The 18,794-nt window shown below is 40.1% G+C and overlaps 1 protein-coding gene across 3 annotated transcripts; it reads right to left on the reverse strand.

Annotated features, from left to right (window-relative positions):
• Positions 1-457: 457 nt before the first annotated feature.
• Positions 458-18,658, reverse strand: RB195_006444 (uncharacterized protein; the record flags this gene model as incomplete). 3 transcript variants are annotated; one of them, XM_064179523.1, is made up of 32 exons in its annotated part: positions 458-543; positions 720-984; positions 3,029-3,153; positions 3,276-3,357; positions 3,424-3,486; positions 3,556-3,658; positions 3,778-3,848; positions 3,918-4,108; positions 5,128-5,232; positions 7,200-7,348; positions 7,933-8,006; positions 8,101-8,250; positions 11,379-11,469; positions 11,538-11,639; positions 11,701-11,836; positions 12,154-12,241; positions 12,359-12,480; positions 12,535-12,618; positions 12,754-12,832; positions 12,920-13,050; positions 13,148-13,278; positions 13,985-13,992; positions 14,493-14,621; positions 14,694-14,724; positions 14,819-14,846; positions 14,914-14,962; positions 15,143-15,216; positions 15,941-16,025; positions 18,136-18,212; positions 18,269-18,371; positions 18,437-18,558; positions 18,643-18,658. In XM_064179523.1, the coding sequence occupies 32 exons, from the start codon at positions 18,656-18,658 to the stop codon at positions 458-460; spliced, it is 3,150 nt and encodes a 1,049-aa protein (XP_064036469.1). The 3 variants fall into 3 exon arrangements, with proteins under 3 accessions (XP_064036469.1, XP_064036470.1, XP_064036471.1); XM_064179521.1 differs by lacking the exons at positions 458-543; positions 13,985-13,992; positions 14,493-14,621; ... (7 more) ...; positions 18,437-18,558; positions 18,643-18,658 and having other exon boundaries at positions 712-984; positions 13,148-13,277; XM_064179522.1 differs by lacking the exons at positions 458-543; positions 720-984; positions 3,029-3,153; ... (19 more) ...; positions 14,493-14,621; positions 14,694-14,724 and having other exon boundaries at positions 14,815-14,846; positions 14,914-14,989.
• Positions 18,659-18,794: the final 136 nt, after the last annotated feature.

Genomic DNA, 18,794 nt, shown 5'->3' on the forward strand with positions numbered 1-18,794 from the left:
GTTCGCGCTTTCTTGACAACCTTGTACTACATCAACCGTTTTCTGCCCAGCAGATATGACGTCGTAATCAGTTTGGGGAGTTCGACGAATACAGTTAGAACAATACGTCGATCGCTTAACTCCGCGCAATGTGTTAATTGGATTTCACTAAAGAACTCGGTCGTTTAAGAAATTCTTGTAAACAGCGCAGAATTATTGTTTACCCTTGAGTTTTGCATAACCACAAATGAATTTTTATTTGTAACTTCTCAGATCCGGACTTAGTGATTTCTTAATAATGAAGCGAAAGAATGACTAACTGGAGATGGAATTGTACAGAAAAACAACGAAGATAACAAGACATCAAGTCAAAAGCAATAAAATAACCAGTCACACTATTTGCGGCCACTGTATGATGTGATTATCTAAAAATCGCAAAGAATGACGTGGAAGAGACATAAATACAATTAACAAGCTGTCAAAAATTAAAGTACAACGAACGAATGTTTGAAAATAGAAGAAAATTTATGCAACACGTGAACGACCATGTTCGTTCCAAGAGATCTGCAGTTTTACACGTGCTAACAAAAGTAGAGCCAATATCCGAAACAAAACACTGATGCTTAGTGTTCGTACTCGTCAAAACAGAACAAGTATTGTTGCATTAGCAAAATAGAATCCCCGAAAAAATAAACATGCGGTTTTAAAAAGATAGAAAACACGTGATTGAGTCTACTCACTAAAATCCTCAGTTTTTGTGCGTTTACATTCTGGTTCTCCACTGCCCACACCCGCTGGATGTGAGCTGCCGTTCTCCTTCAATTCTCCAGCGCTAAGCTCGTCAGCGACGTCGTCGCCGTCTCCGCTGCTTTTCGGTGGTTCTTCATCGTCATCACTATCAAGCAGGACACATTCTGGATCTGCAACACTTGATGCTGAGAACGGGCATCCCAGGTAAAGGTCGGCTATCCTCGCAGCTTCACGGATACCACTCAACCAAGCACCCTGGAAGAAAATATTGAGAAATAGAAAATTCCCTAAAATTAATATACGTTAGGGCCCTGGGAATTAAAAAAGAACAACATTGTCAAAGATCATAAGGACCTCGTCATTTATACGCACAGAGAAAATTAACAGTGGCATATCACAAGTGCATCATTTATATTATTTTTGAGAACTAAGAACCACTATATATAAGGAGTTAAAGTGCTACATATCCATAAAAACCTCATAAAAAGAAGAACAGTAAAGATAGCTTATTGGTTGGTTGGTAAGAAGTACCTCAGCGACTGCACGGTGGATGCTTCGAAACCCTAAAGCCAACCAGTCTCTCCGGAGCCCCGCAAATTTTGTGTAGGCTTTTATATAGGCTGCCCATTGTATAAAATGGCATGGTGTATGACTGCATAGGCTAGAGACGCATTCAGAAGGCTTAAACTGAACTGAACGCTTTGGCACATCCCTGCGGTGTGAAGAATGATCTTTTGGAGGCAAACGTCAAACAAGTTCAATAAGAGTGAAGCATTAAAAACTGACGCTCCTGTCATGAAATGTAACAAGATGTCAGTGAAGGTTGTACCAACACAAGAAAAAAGTGCATTTGGATAAGCCCGGGAGTTTTAAATTCAGGAGTTTTACTAATTTAGTGAATAGATAATTTTGCAGACTTTCTGTCAAGGTCAGTGAAAGAGTGTTTATCATATTGGTTTGAGGAAAAGCAGAATGAAATTACACTTGTTTTTAAATCATAGCGAGACTAATTAATGAGATAGTTACCACTATGGTTTATAAGATGTGTCAAACGATCTAGCAGACCCGAACTTGAGGTCTCTTGATTTCTGAATGTCCATGGGAATTTGCACGACGGAAATTTTGCGTTTTGTATAATTGATGGCTTTGTGAGAAATTCCAGGAGAAAAGAAGTTTTTATTCAGGAATTTTCTCACAGAGTACTGCGACATCTCGACTCCACAGTTTCCATTGAAAAGTGAATGGTATAGAGTCAATATTGACCACCATAAAATTCATACTAACCATATCCCAAAGTGAAAATTACGCAAACATTCCCTTCGATTCATCCTCTGTTCTCATGGCAGCGCTCAGTTAGAACAAACTCGCAACGGGCATAACGACTTTTCTCGCTGTCAAGACGTGCTGCCACCAGTTTGTATACGATTACGTTACTGTCCATAAAGTCGAGCTGTACCTAACCTTCGCATTTGTCCCTGGACTAAGAATAAAGGGAAGGTTGGCGCCGATCAATCTCTCTGCGATGCAACTCGTTAGATCTCATTTCAGAATCGTAGGTTTATTAACGAATTAGCAGCATAAGTAATGACTTTTGGTGAGCAACCGATGTACCGTGCCGGTAAGCTTATTCTGATCAGACAAGTGTGGTACCGACCTATCGACTCCATAGGATAAACCTGTCAGGAGATCTGGATGAGTTTACTATCCCCGTGTTTTGGATTCTTGCTTCGACCATAAACCGCGCATTGTAGTGGTGACTGTTTATCTCTACGCTCCGTTTTTCTAGGTTTCCAACACTCAATGTTCAAAAAGCGAAAACCTATCAATTTCAACTACTATCGAGATATTGTACTCATTTATTCTTGTATTCTTTCATTTATTCTTCCAAACATAAAATTTCAAGAATAGTCCAGCTAATTAGATGAGCATCCAACTCCTCTCAACATTCATTTAGTCGTCTTATGATCAGCACAACCAGGCATTGTGAACACCGGAAGAACGAGTTTTTGAAAACAGAACCTCATTCGCTGTGCGCTATTATTTTTTTTTTAAAAGATTTGATTTTCCTTAGATTTCAATCCAAATTTTTTTCCTATCACAAATTCATCTACTCTCCACTTTCTATTTCTTTTTCACGCACCACAAGTGTGGAGTGTGAAACAAAAAAGGAGAAAAAAGTATGTAGCTACCAGAATAACGGGAGTTGGTCGTAATAGTCGCATGAATTTACTAACAGTTCAATGTCTTTGCTGGCAAAATTCCACCGAAGCCAAAAATATAACCAAAAGCTAGTCTTCACCTGAACCGATGCCGGATATCTTCCGCTTGTATGTTCTCCTGCAAAAAACACACGTTCCTCACCACTGTACGACCCGTCTTCCATACATGCTCGAACGGGCTCAGCTAGTATGTCACAAATGTCACCTGTGCAGAAGGTAATATTTTCCTTGTGGTTAAAAGCTGAAAACTTTTGCGCATTTTGTCAACAAACTTCCATCAGTTTGAAGACAAATTCATTGATTTTTTTTTTCTCAACAAAACGGTACCGTCACTTCCACATGGTATGTAGGCATATGCACCGCATGCAAATGGATCTTTGTGCCAGCGAGTGATCACTGCCTCAACTGGCTGTAAACGACAAAGTGGTCATAAATAAAATAATAAAGTTCCAAATGACAACTATGGTAAACTTACTCCTTTTGGGCAAGCTGAACCAAAAATATTTGCCAAAACGCTCATCGCTTTCCGTACAATTACCTGAATCAAGGAGATGGTTTTAAAAATAACTAATGAATTGTAGTGGACGATGGTAGGAGAGTAACAGACTTCGTTGGGGGCTTCCAGATTAGCAGCTTCACCAGCCATCATAGCAATCAAAACAGGTGCCTTAGTGAGTGCGGTGAACATGAACATTTCTCCACGAGACGCCCTTGAAAATGAGAAAATATGTTGTTTGAAACAGTAATCCCAATGTTGTCGAAAATAACATTAAAGAATAAAAATGTAGAGCCACAAGCTAAAGAATATCCTTTGGAAGGAATAACTTACCTGGAGTGATTCAGATGGCCGAAATAGTTCTGCGTGACGTCCCAAAACGGACGAGAAAAGATAAGCACAACCTCAAATCACTACATATCAGAGAAATGCGTTAGTTATAGAAGTTCTTCACAAACGTTTCCAAGTGTTACCTTATTGAAATTACCAAAGCCCATCTCAGCAATAGCTTTGGCAGTGGTTTCCGGCAGAGGAGGTTCGAATTTTGGTGCATCAGTGCAGCCGTTAATTGACCGCTTCAACACACCCAGTGGAACTGTGCACAGGCAGACGTCACCATCAACTGTGTTGGTCGTGTCGTCAGTCTTATACTGCACTTTGACACCTTAACACGGGATACTTGATATGAACGTGATAAAGCTTTCGCCAAGGCTGCAGGGAACAGGAGAAATGTTGTTTTCGCTTCTGACCAGATTTCTGCACTTTCTGACTGCGTTTCAGCACTGAAAAGTAGTCGAAGTTGAATTTTTACACCAGTTCTTTTGCGAATTCGAGATCAATTCATACGGGTAACCATTCTGATCACAGTAAGAGTCTTTTATTCCCAGTTTCACTTGTGCGCAAGAGTGATCAATGGATTGACAAAGACTTTATCGTCGATGCCTTCAAAGAAAGCCCCAAGCTATATCATCAAATGATCAAGAGTAAGGTGTTGGCGCTAATCAATCCACTTGAATATTTTAATATTTAATTTATTACCATTATTATTTATTATTTATTCAAGAATATTTTGAAAAGCATGCGCCTGGTACGATTGGAAGGGTCTATTGCAAAGTAAGTTCTCAGCTTCAACGTTTCGCGCGAATTAATGCTTCTGCAACTCCAGCTTATGAAAATAAATAGTTCGTTTTGCATGAGGGAATATTGCTGGAATCTCATTCACTGTTGGTTTAGAATCTGGACTCAATTAATCGTTTTTGTTTTACCCTTTGTAATTCTTTTAATCCTATTGAATATATGTGGAATTAAATTTAGATTATCTTTCGTGATAAATAATATAAAATTTAAAAGATAAGGCCGCTGCCATGTCAATCCACATAGGATGCGCCAACGTGTTTTACTGCAATTAGTTGAGGTTTTGGAACGTGTGTTGGCCTATACAATGACTTCCAGAGGGGCCTAAGCGTCGTGTCAAGCCAGTGCTTTTATACTTCCAGGCAAGTCTGGTACCAATTAATCGACTCCGGATAGATGGAAGGCTTTGTGAGCACTAGGGCGGATTCGAACTTCCGACCGACCGTGCAGACAGCGGAATCCCTCAACGGTTGCGCTACACCCGCCCCATCTATATCACTGTATTCATAAAAAGGTGCGGCTCGGAATCGTAGAAGAAATTAAACCTACCTTTTTCATCGTAGTATATAGACTCAACAACTGCGTTTTGTTTGATGAAACCAGCAACATCGCTCGTAACCAACCGAGTAAGGAAATCGCCATATCCGTCGCGAACTGCAAACTGAGTGGTCGAAGTATACAAACCCACTTTATCATAGTACATTAAACTCGTCAAAAAATTTTTTGCCGCTTGGTTATTTTTTTCACCAAAACACTCGATGTCGATGTTCCAAACGGAACTAGACTGGCTACCAAAAAACTTGAAGAGATCACTTTCGAAACAATTTTCATCAAACACGAAAACGTGATATATTAGGTTGTTCGGAGAGTAATGTCCGTTTTCGCCAAGTCGACATTAGTGACCTGTTTTCGGATTAACAATTGTTCACTTGCGGTGAGCTTATATACAGTTTTAAAGCACGTTGTTTGCTCTATCCAAATTTGAGAACGGTTTTGCCCACTGATTTGATTTTAAAATTTTTAGCGCCATTTTTATCCCACATGGACAAAGTACAACTTCGAGCGATCCTCCTGTTCCAATTCAAACTTGGTCGAAACGCGGCGAAGACGATTCGTGACATCAACCTTGTTTTCGGGGAGGTACTACTAACGAACGTTTGGTGCGGCGCTGCTTCACTAATTGTGTAGTGAAGATGAAAGTCTTGAAGATGCGGGGCACGAAGGTCGACCGTTGGAGCTTGACGACGTCCGATTAAAGTCCTTATCTGAAACAGATCCAAGAGTTTCTGTTCGAAGCTTGCTTCGAAACTTGGAGTGTCGTGCAGCACCGCTTTTGTCCATCTGCGAGGAATTGAGAAGTCGAAGAAGCTGGACAATTGGGTACCGCATGAGCAAGAGTCCGAAGATGCGCCCGTTCCAAGCGCTCATATGCCCTCATTCTTCGTAACAGAAACGACCCTTTTCTGGATCGGATCGTGACGTGCGGTAAAAACTGGATCCTTCACGACAATTTTAGACGATCTGCACAACGGCTAGACTAGGACCAGGCGCAGATACATTTTCCCAAGATCACATTGACAGTTTGGTGGTCTGCAGCTGGTCTGATCCACTACAGCTTCCTAAGTCCTTGAGTAGCCATCATCCCAGAGAAGTACTGCCAGGAGCTGGGAGGAATGAACCATAAAATTCGAAACGAAGGTGATATCGAAACGACCATCAGAGAATTTTTAGCTTCTAGATCTCCAGATTGTTACGCTGTTGGTATAAAAAAGCTTTTATCTCGTTGGCAAAAATGTGTCGATCGTAATGATTCTTACTTTAACTAGTAAAGTTTATTTTTAACTGAGATATGTCTGTTTGAATTTGCCGTATCAAAGCGGACATTACTTTCCGTACACCCTAATATTATAACGGCACCCCCTCCTCACTTCTCATTCTGCTTCGATCTCGGCGCTATCATTCTTTGTACTTTTTTTTTCAAAAATCTCAAAAAAAAGGACTGTTTCTAGCTTTTCGACAGCCAAGCTAGCTCTTTTTGAAACACTGAATACTTTTGATAGATACATGTTTCAACAGGAGAAAAAAAAACATAGAAGAGTGACTAGATATGTATGGTGAGTAAAAACATGAAAAAAAAACTTCCAGACCTACTTAACAAATGAGATTTCCCACACATTTGTCAAAATGAGATTCAAGAAAGGCATGGGTAAAAAATCGCTAATTTCGCAAAATAAACATTCGGACAAGACAAACGTAACTACTTTAATGTGTCTGCTTCCAGTTACTAAAATTTCTAAACTCTATCCAAAGACATAGATGCGATAGTCGGAACTGATGCTGCGACCCCCTTCACTCTTGGACGGTTGGCGAAGGGATCCTCATCACTTGAGCTGCACCCCATGAGCTAGACCCTTTTACCTGACGAGGGTCCAGCTCCTCCATATCGCACCTAGGCTCACAGATTTTTCAGCAATACTTTCTCTTCGTCTGTCCCATGTTCGTATTCTTATTCATACAACATGCGAAAAACGTTACTCTTAGCATAACCTTACAAACTTCGGACAAAGTAAAAACGATGCAGATGTAGCAGCAGTACGACATAGACAATTGGTGACACTTACTAGCCATATGCGAGCCGGTGAACTGGAACTCATCATCTTGGTCGAAATGTTGGAGAGATAATTTGTCTAATGTTCCACCACTAACATATTCCAAATTCGCGAAGTGGAAATCTAACAGACGACGATCCCTTTGGTTCATGTAGACTTCACTGAAAAGAAGAACCTATATGGAGAATGATGGGAAAAGTGCACCGTCGAGAACTTGAGTATTCAAATTTTTTTTTTTTTTTGCACTCGCAGAAGACAGCATAAGGAAAATCACATACAGATAATATGTTTGTTTGGCTGTTATCAAATTCACTTGGCTTCGCTGCTAGCGATGTAACAAAGTTAGGCGCTCTACAATAGGCAAGGTGATTGAGCAATTGGTACAAAGGAAAACCTGAACAGAGTAAAATATTAAGCACTCTTATTTTATCGAAAATCTGGACCACATACATGCAATATGTTAGTTATGTTCTGCATTCAAGTCTTCTAGATACGGAAAATCATTTACATTTTGATGCACAGTGCTGTCTGTCAAAAACTTCAACAATTTGATCATGCACAATAAGAGATGCTCGTATTTCTTAAGAAATACAGCTTTGTTTAGCGAGGAGAAAAGGAAGTAAAGGTGAGAGAAGTCAAAAAATCATAGAAATATATTAGAGTCGGAATTTGAACTAAAATATTAGAATTGAAGAAATGCCTACTGTGCAGTATTATTAAAAAGGAAAATTCGGTCCAAACTCACCTAGGCTCTTGCTTTTTGAGATTACGAAGCGTGGTCTCCAAGTTACGGAAACGCTCTCTTGCAGCATCGTAACGCTTAAACAAACATATGGTTGTAAAACCACATACAGACATCAAATATTACAAAACAAAGAAGAAATTTGCAAATATTGCGAGATATATTACCAACCTTGATAGCTTCACCGAGGTCGCGCCTATAACAGCGACGTAGGATGTCTTGCTCTAGCCGTGAGTCTGGATCCAGTGTAAGAGGAATGCTGCTATCCGATGACTTCAATTTATCCGCTAGGAACACTGCACTCTTCTTGTACAAAGTTATCTAAATTTGGCTGCTGTTCTCACAACAGATGAATTTGACAATATTTTTGTTAATACTATTCTACTCACACTTCCTTACTGGATGTTCCAAGATGGAGTGTTTTAAATATAACCTAATCACTTATTACAATGTAATTGTGTCAAGCTTAAAAACATGAGAAAACCACTGTATGTGAGAACTCAAGCCTTGCTTGTTGTGCACAAAGGGTTTTTACTGAACACAAGGTTGCTGGCGGAGAAGCTCTATCCTCCTTTTTCTCTCTAAGTAACTTTAGCTTACATGTCCCCCTTTATCCTCTAAGACTAGCTTAGGTTTCACGGCCCTACTGATCTAGTTATTTACTTTCACAAATAAGAGCGGGATTGAGTGGCCCCCTCCTCTCAACTACACTTTAAAGGCATCACCCCACGAATCTAGGGTGGTGCGGGTTTCAGGTGGGTTCTGCCTGTACGGGGTCGTAGATAATGGGGAGGAGAGAGATTCCGTCCATTTCTCCCTAATTGCCGTAAAAACACGGCCCGGAATATGCGGCGCGTGCACAACCGAACTCGTTTTTGAAAATAACGCCCCAAACCGCTCGAAGCCGCATCTTCCGGGCCGTTTTTTACGGCAATTAGGAAGAAATGGACGGAATCGCCCTCCTCCCCAAAATCTACGACCCCGTATAGGCATTACCCAACTGAAACCCGCACCACCCCAGATTAGGGTGATGCCTTTAACCCAGTTGTCTTCGATCTGCCCTCATGAAATGCACAGCTGCTTCTTATTTCTAGTCACTACAGAAAGGAGCCTTCACACACACCGTACAGATGGAAGTTTGAATAGGAACGACGGCTATAGTGTAGTATGTAACTTCTTCGTTTCGAAAAATCACTTTGAGGTCTCCAAAGCAGGTAGAGGCGTGAGGGTCCGTTCCGTTGAGTAGGGTATATAATCAAGTTTTCAGCCGTCACCATGGCGTGATCGCGTGAACCTCGAAGCCCCGTAAAAGGGGTTCTTTTTTCAGCAACAGGAAAAGTAACTGTAAATGTAATCTGTAACTGCCACAGAGAGCGTTTCGCATATGGTTAGCTTTGCGTGCTAATGAAAATTTCTTAGTGTTGTCTCTGTTCTGTTTCAGGTCGGAAAACAATTTTGAGGTTGGTCCAAAGAGTAAAGACAAGAGGATTTGCGGGGAAGAGAAAACCACCTGCTCGTTTCAAAAAATGTGTAAACAAACCCTTACGCGAGACAATTACCGTGGTCACCGCGTTTTTTGATTTAAAGAAATCACCCCACGAATCTGGGGTAGTACGGGTTTTGGGTAATGCCTATAGGGACTCGTAGATCGTAGGAAAGAGGGTGATTCCGTTCATCTCTCCATGTATCAGCGTACGATACAGGGAGAGTGAACGACCCCGTATAGGCGTTAACCCATTAACCTGAAACCCGTACCACCTCAGATTCGAGGGGTGATGACTTTAAGTCTAAAGTACCTCCTTACTATTCGATTGTCAATGTGGGGCAAGAGCCAAAATTGTTAACAGTATTTATTACAGCTATCGTTTCGGCATTCGCCATAATAAAGACTAGTAATAATGATCTTGTAACATTCGTGAGAGCCTGGAAAGTCAGAGCATTTGCAATATATCCTCTCAAATGCCTCATCCAGAACATGTCATCATCCACTAAGATATTACACAGGGGACCGAGAACCAAAAGAGCCCAAATCGTTGTGCTCACCTCAGTGCCCAAGTTGCCGTGATATTAGCGGACCTCAGCATGGTGTAATCGCTCCGTTAACACTAACTAGAATTGCCCATGTTCGACTGTCTTTGAATCTCTAGACTAACTAGAATACTACCCAGATATAACTCACGCAAAAGATCGTAGATCAAAATCCGCAAACGTCTTGATACAGAGCGAACTCGTTGGCCACAGCTATGCACGCTTCCCTTGATTTTTCTCTTTCTATTGATTTTTGGACCTTTTTCGTTCCTTAGGATCTTGCCAGCAATGCAAACAGGGCAATTTCATGAGATTGTCTGCGATGAGCTTCAAGAGGAGTCGCTGTATTCGATTGTTTCATCCCATTTAGATGTTCTTTAATGTTGCACTGTTTAGAAGTAGGAACCAATATATTGGCGTTCTTGGAAATGCCACGTGTTCCACGAACACAAAGTGGTTGTCCTGTTTCTCCGATGTATTGGTTCCTAAATGTTTTCCACAAAATTAGACTACAGCAGAGACCATGCGGTCTCCTTCCTTGAAAAACAGGCATATTACACAGTCTTGAGTTAGGCTGCCCGCATAGTTCACAGCCACGCGGTCTGTGGTTTGATGGTTATTGACCGCACAGTTGTAAACGCTCAATAACCATCAAACTTAGAAGTGTGGGCGGCGCAGTTCGCGCAGCTGTGAACTCTGCGGACGGACTTAGACAAGAGCGATCCTACTTTTATTTCGAACTAATTGCTTCTTGAGATGTGAGGGAGGTACTTCAACAATTCTCACTTGGTCGTTAGGACCGTTTTCTACCAGACTAAGCGCTACCGATCTAGTCAAGCCGTTGGTTACGAAAGGAGAACAGAAATTGGTCTTATTTGAAACATCTGCTGCAGCATATTCTCGCCCTACACCAAGACAAACGCGGTACACTAGCTATGCAACCGTGAGAATTCGCGATAGCATTGATCCGCTCCTAGATATCAGATGTGACCCTTACGGCTGTTCTAAACATGCTGAAGCCAATACACCAAGATTCAAGGAAAGGTAGATCTTTTACGCTTCTCTATCCTTACTGTTTTCCTTCCGTTATTCCATTCCGTTTTTTCGTACTTCATTACGTTTATCATTTCGATTCTATTTTGCTTCTCACTTTTTGAATGCTCAGTCGTTCAATTGCACAGAAAATATTCCGTATTGTAATGGATGTTTACGATACATAAAAGTACCAAAGTCATATCTTATAAGTAATGGACTTCTTCCGTAATTTGATTGATTTTTTTTGTCAGTACGCGTTGATTCCAAACTAGTGATAATGTTAAACATATTGGTTTTTAACGAAAAATAGAGAAGGCAGCCCTTTTGGGTCGTAATTCCAATACGGCAATCAACCAAAACAGTAAAAAGCAGATTCTGCAGCCTACCTCGTTCTGCACTTGCTTCATTTTCTCAAGTATCTCCTCATAAATCTGCCAATACTTGAGGCGTCTTCTTTGCATTCGGAGTTCCAACATTCTAAATTCTCAACAAAAATTGTTAGACGAAGAATAAGTTCAAGTTACAAGAAACGTTGAAACACCCACTCTAAAATATTGTTATACGCATCAGCTATGCTTAACTTCTTCCCGTTCACTTCCGTTATCCCCAAAGTGTGAGCAATGTACGATGCAGTATCACCAATTTTCCTAAAAGTACGGAAATAACATACACAAGTATCAGAATTTGGCGGTAGACAGCGCAACTTGCTTGAACGCTTCTGCGACCAGTTCGTCTTTACGCTGATCCACAAGTTTTCCATACTCATCGTAGATTGGACAGTCTGGTGTTATTCGAACGGGAGTGCACTGAGTTTGCCGCATCATTGTTACAATTGGATTCCCGTCTTAAACACTTGGATAACATCGACATTCCTTTTGTTTTTCTTTTCATCCAAATTATTGCAATGTTTGACTTTTTATGAAGCTCTCCATGATAACGCAACGATAACAGCATTACGCAACTGTACCGTGCTTCATGTCGTTTTGACTCGACCATACCTATTGTACTTCATAAATAGTATGCTACAATTCATGTTTTAAACGACAAAAAAAACATCTGAATATAAAAATGAGAAATTCCTGCTCTGAAATGTACCCAATCATTCTTTAGTGCTCATTATTTTCAAACCTACATTAAATTATGAGAAGAATGGGAACATACTTATTCCTGTAACTACCATGGCTCCCAGGTCTGCAACTACACTTGAATCCTTCTGATGATACGTATGAACACGACCACCAAGTCGTTTCTGTAAGCAAACAGAGCTAGATATGAGATAGAGCGAAATAAAGAAACAACATGAGCCCTTTCACTCTTACTGTTCCTCTGCCATTATAAAACTCAGGCCATAAGAAGTAAAACTCACTCGTGCTTCTAAGAGCACAACATCAAAGCCAAAAAAGTGAAGCTGCTTCATAGCTGCAATACCGGCGGCACCTGCACCGACAATTATGACGCGCTTTCTCTTTGAAGTCAGAACCAACGCAGCTGAAACGCTTAGTTCTTCCTATATAGTCCAAAACGAAAAGAAAGAAAGCCTACATGCCAGACGATGAAAATTCCCGTAATTGATGAAACCGTATCGTTGAAGAAATCCATGAATACGTCGAACGAAGCGACGATCACCTAGACAACACTTTCAATCAAAATATTGGTATAATGGGTGTTAAAATGCGACCATTGAGTGTCATGAATAGGTAAGCAAGTAAATAAGTAACTAATCGGGAACAAGAAACTCTATGAAAAGAAGGGAAAACATACTATTAAAAGGAACTGGGAGTTGGTCAATGGCATCTTCGCTAGTGAGCTCCACGTTAGGTTCGAGCAACCATAGTTGTAACTGAATATATGCAAATAATCGGAATGATAATGAAAGATTTAACTATGATGAATCATTAGCTCTACTCCTATAATCGATACAACTCACTATTTTGTTTCTTATGAACAAATACAAGTTTGTAGAAGCTTTGGCATCCGAAGCATCGGGGAAATGGACCAACTCCTGAGCTGTCAACTTGTCGTAAGGCAGACGACTATTAGACGCCGCCGATCGCAAAGCTTAAGTATTAACTGCAGTCACAACATTACTTTCCTTATCAAACGCTATTCTCTTCACGTCTGAAAAAAAAAGAATGAGAATAATGATTGCACTAACAAATATCGTCATCTTCCCAACGTAGGGTATCCAATTCTCCATCTTCGAGCAGCTGCCTTAAAGATTCCGAATCCAGCGTTTCGGAGGAACGATCGTACCGAGAACGTGAAATTTCCTCCGTTTGCGTCATTCTACAAGAATTCTTCGGTGAATTGAGCATATACCTAATTACTGTAAATCTAAACATACTTCAAAACACGAATGCAAGGTGAATAAATGCAGCAAGTAAATATACAAATATTTTCAATTAGATCTTCATGGAAGCGTTGTCCTTGATAGGATATTTACTGCATAAATCATGGTCATCTCAACACGACTGAGTTGATCGACAAGACCAAAAAGGAAAGAACTTGTGAATAAAGAATAAAGGGCCCGGCGCTGGTCCGCATGGTATGCGAAAATGCATTATAATATTATTATTATTATATATATATATAAATGCAATAAAAACTTATAAAAAAACCAATAAAAACAATAAAATTATCATATTATTATATATATAAATGCGATAAAAACGACATGAAACACGATGCAACTGCGTTAGGAGCGCACTGGAACCCTTGCTGGCACCATCCATCGCTGCAGTTTGTGATTGTCCCACCTCGCAACTTCCAACTGGTGCCTCCACCGCGACGCTACGAGCGCGTACGCAAATCCACCTTGCTTCATGTCGTTTTGACCCGACTATACTTGCGATAACCAGCCTATGTACACTACAGTGTCTTCATCTTCCCAGACGAGTCTGAACTATGGTCCGCGGAAGGACAAGGAGATTGGTTGGTTTAGGGCTGTTCCAAACAATCAAGCGGATGCCTCTTGCCATTGCGCTACACTCACCCCAAATTCTAAGTACCAAACAATTAATGCGGTTAGAGGTCCGCTGTAGCCGCATGGTCGATGGCTCCAATCCGCCCTAGTGCAAACCAAGCCTTTCATCCCTCAATAAAAGCAAGAGGCAATAAAAGCAAAACAGAGAATCATAAAAAAGCGTAAATAGCACGAAACACGTAAAATCTACATCTCATGTTTGGTATTCAGATTGAAATGTTTCAAATCTCGATTGAAATTTAGTGCCGGTTCACCATAACCAAAAGAATTTACCATGATCACATCACAATTCGAAAAAAAAAGTAATTTTAAGGATTTTTTATAAGTGTATGACATATAAGGTGGGCAAAACCAGTGCAGTTATTAAACACCTTTAATAAAACTCATCTCTTTATAGAGTCAACGCAAACACCGAAGTCTACCATGTAATAATCCAGTCAAACAGCAAACAGGAAAAGCTCTGATTACAGATATAGAAATTTTAAATCATATGGTTGATAAAGTACAAGTAACAAACAACAACAGCAAACATCTGGTCAAGAAGTAACATGCAATCAGCCGAAGATATAAAAGAGTCAAAACGACCGGAAGCTCGGTGCAATTGCGTAAGCGGCTGCGTTCGAAAAGATGCGGTGTAGAGTAGCGGCTGGGATCGAGGTTATATTCAAACTAGATCCATTCAATGCTGCGGTTCAAATGAAGCAGGTAATGGTCCCACCTCAATTCCAACCGCTCGCTCCACGGCACCGCTTACTCAACGGCAATGAGATTCAGGTTCTTTTGACACGACTATAACTATCACCGCCTCAAACAGACCAAATCATCATCAATGAGCATAATCACATAAAATCGTCAAAATCGTCGAAGTCGTCTGAAAAGACAATGTGTTTAGGAAACAAGGCCATAGATAAGGAAAAGAGGATATCTGCAAAGTTCACCTCTTCCATCATAATCGTCATATATTTGCTTATTGCTTGCTTTGTTCACCTTTAAGGTAGCCTTCGGAGCTTTTTTCTGGCCTGGTGCAGGTTTGACCCAAAATCAAAACAGTTTAAAAATCGTATTACCCATGTTCGACTGTAAGTTTAAAAATCGAACATGTAAAACTAGTAAGTACAACAAGATCATGACAAAACAGCAGAAAAGTAATTTTAAAAAAAACTTTACTTTGTCTGCAGCTTTCTTAGCGTCAGCCAATGTTTTCAAATAATTTGACATTGTTCGCACTTCTGAAGCATCCACTAAAAGAAAACATCCATGGACCGTCTAACCTCTCTAATAAGAAGATATCATGTGATCGAAAAGTGGCATGTCCTTTATTTCTAAAGATGTGACAATTCAAGTCAGGTTCAGGTTTACAAAATCGTTTAATAAATGACCGGTAGACTGACTTCATAATCAAAAGTCAAAATGTGAGCTTAGCTACACACTTCGATAATAATTGAGTCGGATTCAAACTGTACCTTTCTACGGGAAATAATCAGGATTTCAGGCGGATAAGGATGGACTGACGTTTAATCTATCTACAAGCCTTTTATTACAAACTCCGTTGTGGAAGCACACTTGTCAATAGTTATTTGCTTGAAAAAGAGCAACAATGAAAACAACCTATTAAAAAGTAATTAAGTGGTGGAATAATTGAAATAAGAAGAAATGAGAGTGGTTAAAAACTCAGAGAACTATACCGTCGTAATTTCTTAAAACAAATCTTCACGTCAGTAACAGAAAAAGAGACTATTCGCTCCTGGGAGTAGGCCTGCACGGCGAAATCTGTCTGCACACCGTTAAGAATTAATAAAATCCCAGAACTTCGATTGAGTTTCATTTCATTAGAAGGAGCGCTGAAGCAAAACAGAAGGAAGCAAAAGAGAAACTACTACTCTTGGAATGAAATCCTTCACAGCACAATCGCCTTTCCAAACAAAGGAGTTTTTTAAACAAGTTACAAGATATTTTAAAACATACATTTCTCTGCCACCGCCTGAAGGAGCTTGTTGAGCATATCACCATAATGTGCTGCTTTATGCCGAGTAGCCAAAAAAGTACCGATCTGCAATTTAGCGTCATTGCGAATACGGAATGAAATATGGTGTTGTTGTGTACTTTCACGATGCCCGAGTTTTATCGTACACATACACAAAATTGACATGGAAATACCGACCACGGTTAGGCGTACGTTGGAATTTAGCTAGCACAGGATAAGAGCAATAAGGTGTGGTGGGAGGAAGTTGGTGAGGAGAGGGAAAGAAAAGAGGTGAGGGAAAAGGAAAAGAAGGGGAAGAGAGAAAGGAAGGAGGAAAGGGTAAGGCAAGAAGTCGATTGTTGCAAACCTTTAAAAAAAATTGAGAACAGTCATGCAAGTTGCAGCACATGCTTTACAAAAACGAGGATTACTTCAAAAAAATTTTGAACTAGTATGTTGAAACTCGTAGTTTTTTTTGGAATTTGGATGGAAAAAATCAAAGATTTTGTTTTTTTCCCTATCTTATTTTTAACAGAACAACATCACTCGAAAAGCAGAAATTTTCGACATGGGTTTTTCTAGACTCGATTCAAACACGAAAAGGATTTTTAAAAAAAGCGATACTATTTCCCTACAATGGAAAAACTTGCTAAACTTCTGATATTTACTAGCTGTGATTATACTCGTAATGCAGCAAAGGATCCAACTTTGACTTTCTCCATTTTTCCAAATTTTTGATACCACAAAGAAGGGGAAAATGTCAATTTTCCCCATCTTAGTCCTATCAAAAATTAGTTTCCACTGAAGTCCGAGAAAAACTAGGAGACCTCAAAAATAGTAATTTAACCAATTTGTAAAGTAATCCTTCTTCTAATTTCTGTCACATTAAATGTTGTTAAATTCACGCGTAAGTTGTTTTAAAAAAACTATGTAAACGGTCCTTAATTTTGTTCTATTTCGCAAAAATTTTGTCCAGGATGGGATCGAATGACCAAGATCTTACTGTCGCCTTTGATTGGCTAGTAGAAGTGAGAAATACTAACGAAATCTTTATGTTATTCGAGAAATGATTTCTTGCTCTACAAGATATCTGATTTTTTTTTAACTTTTTTTAAAATCCGATGTGATATGGGCGAAACTGAATTTGCGATGCCGGTTACTTTTTGTTTTTAAAAGCAGCTTGCTGAAGGTAGAGAAGGTTGGGCAGAGCTATGTTCAAGAATGGACCACCTCAGCGAAGATGCGGGGAATCGCGCCAGCCGATAACAAATAAGCTTAAGCCGATTAAGTCAAGTAAGTAAAGTCATTTAAAAGGAGATCCTCAACTATGCAGAATTTTACAAGTAATGCAACGAAGGGAAACCGCAACACATCTGTAATTTTGCGGGTGGGCAACTTCAGTTGTTTATATGAGTTATACTAGTTGGAGAAGAAGAGGGTGTAGCGAAATTCGCAATGTGCCCAACTGTACTAAGCAGTTGCAGAGCATAGCCATTTCCGTGAAACCCACCACCGCGGAATTGCACTAGTGACCCGAAGTGCGATTGAAGGAGCTAGTAAGAGCCTAAAGAATTAAGGTCAAACCGTATATTGTGTCTGCTTAAAGTTACGTCCTCGGCGGAGGCAGGCACTGTCTACCGCTTCTCCCGATCAATGAGAAGATCGATAGAACAACGACATCGACGCCAACAAAAATAAATTTGTTATGAGTGCAACTACAGAATGCTACAACTACATACATTAGTAAGCAAGAAGAAGATGGATGAAAAACTTTTCCAAGAAAAGAAACGAAGAAAAAATCCATAGAAACAAGTCGACAATTCTATCGAATATGCTCACACTGGCGCTGCCTACGCCTAGGACGTCAAGCGTCAGGCAACAGTGCATTCTACGGCGACTGTGTAAGCTTATAGAAAAGACAAAGGAAGACAGTAAATCAGCTGAAAATTCTCAAGCAAGGATGAGGTCAGGACATTTTAGATATTTCTTGGAAGAGCTTGTTAACAGTGAGAGCATTCAAGAATGTGGGTAATGTTTTTTTTTTTTCGAGGAAAATGTATGTGCAACACCATCCGCTATAAAGTTAAGTTGTTAGTGTGCTAGCAGGATAAAAAGCAAGAGAAGGCATTGCAAAATGATATTGAAGTATTGAATCAGAGGTAGCTGCATCAGTTGTAAATGCAAAAAAAAGACATACCTTTGATCCCCAATCTTCGAATTCATCCTTTGAAATAATCTCACTATAAGGGCGACGATCTCCAGTTTGCGGTTCCTCTGCAGAAATCGATGAATTGGAAGCCAAAAACAATCTATGAGCAAACAAAGTGCACCTCCAAACATCTCCATGGTTAGTGCGAGATCTTGCCGCTTTTGCAGTTCCTCTTTCTCCGCTGCAGTCAATTCTCGAGAGAAACTTTCCATATTGGGAAATGTCTGTAAAGAAGCTGTGAGCAGATGTAAAGACAGGGAAGCTATTAATTCACATTTAAAAAAATCACCTTAGCTGTTGACTTCGCCTTCTGAACTGCTGGCGCAGGAGGGACAACATCTTCGACTATCGGAGGTGGAGGTGGAGGTGGAGGTGCAAGAGACTCCACCTCTGGCTCAAAATCATCATCATCTGAAATTAGAAGACAAATAGGCAGACGTATAAAAGTATGTGGTGAAAAGATAGTAAAAAAAATGGTATTCGAAACGCACTCACCCCAATTATCAGCCATCTACTAAAAACACTCGTTAGCGACTCCAACAAAATCCTGTGCAACCTGTTAGCAAGTCCAAGAAAATCCTATACGATAAGCATCGATTAGACATGAATCGTTACATCACTGAAGTACGAACCGAAAGACGCATGCA

This window comes from Necator americanus, chromosome I (assembly GCF_031761385.1).
Source record: "Necator americanus strain Aroian chromosome I, whole genome shotgun sequence".
Taxonomy (NCBI): domain Eukaryota; kingdom Metazoa; phylum Nematoda; class Chromadorea; order Rhabditida; family Ancylostomatidae; genus Necator; species Necator americanus.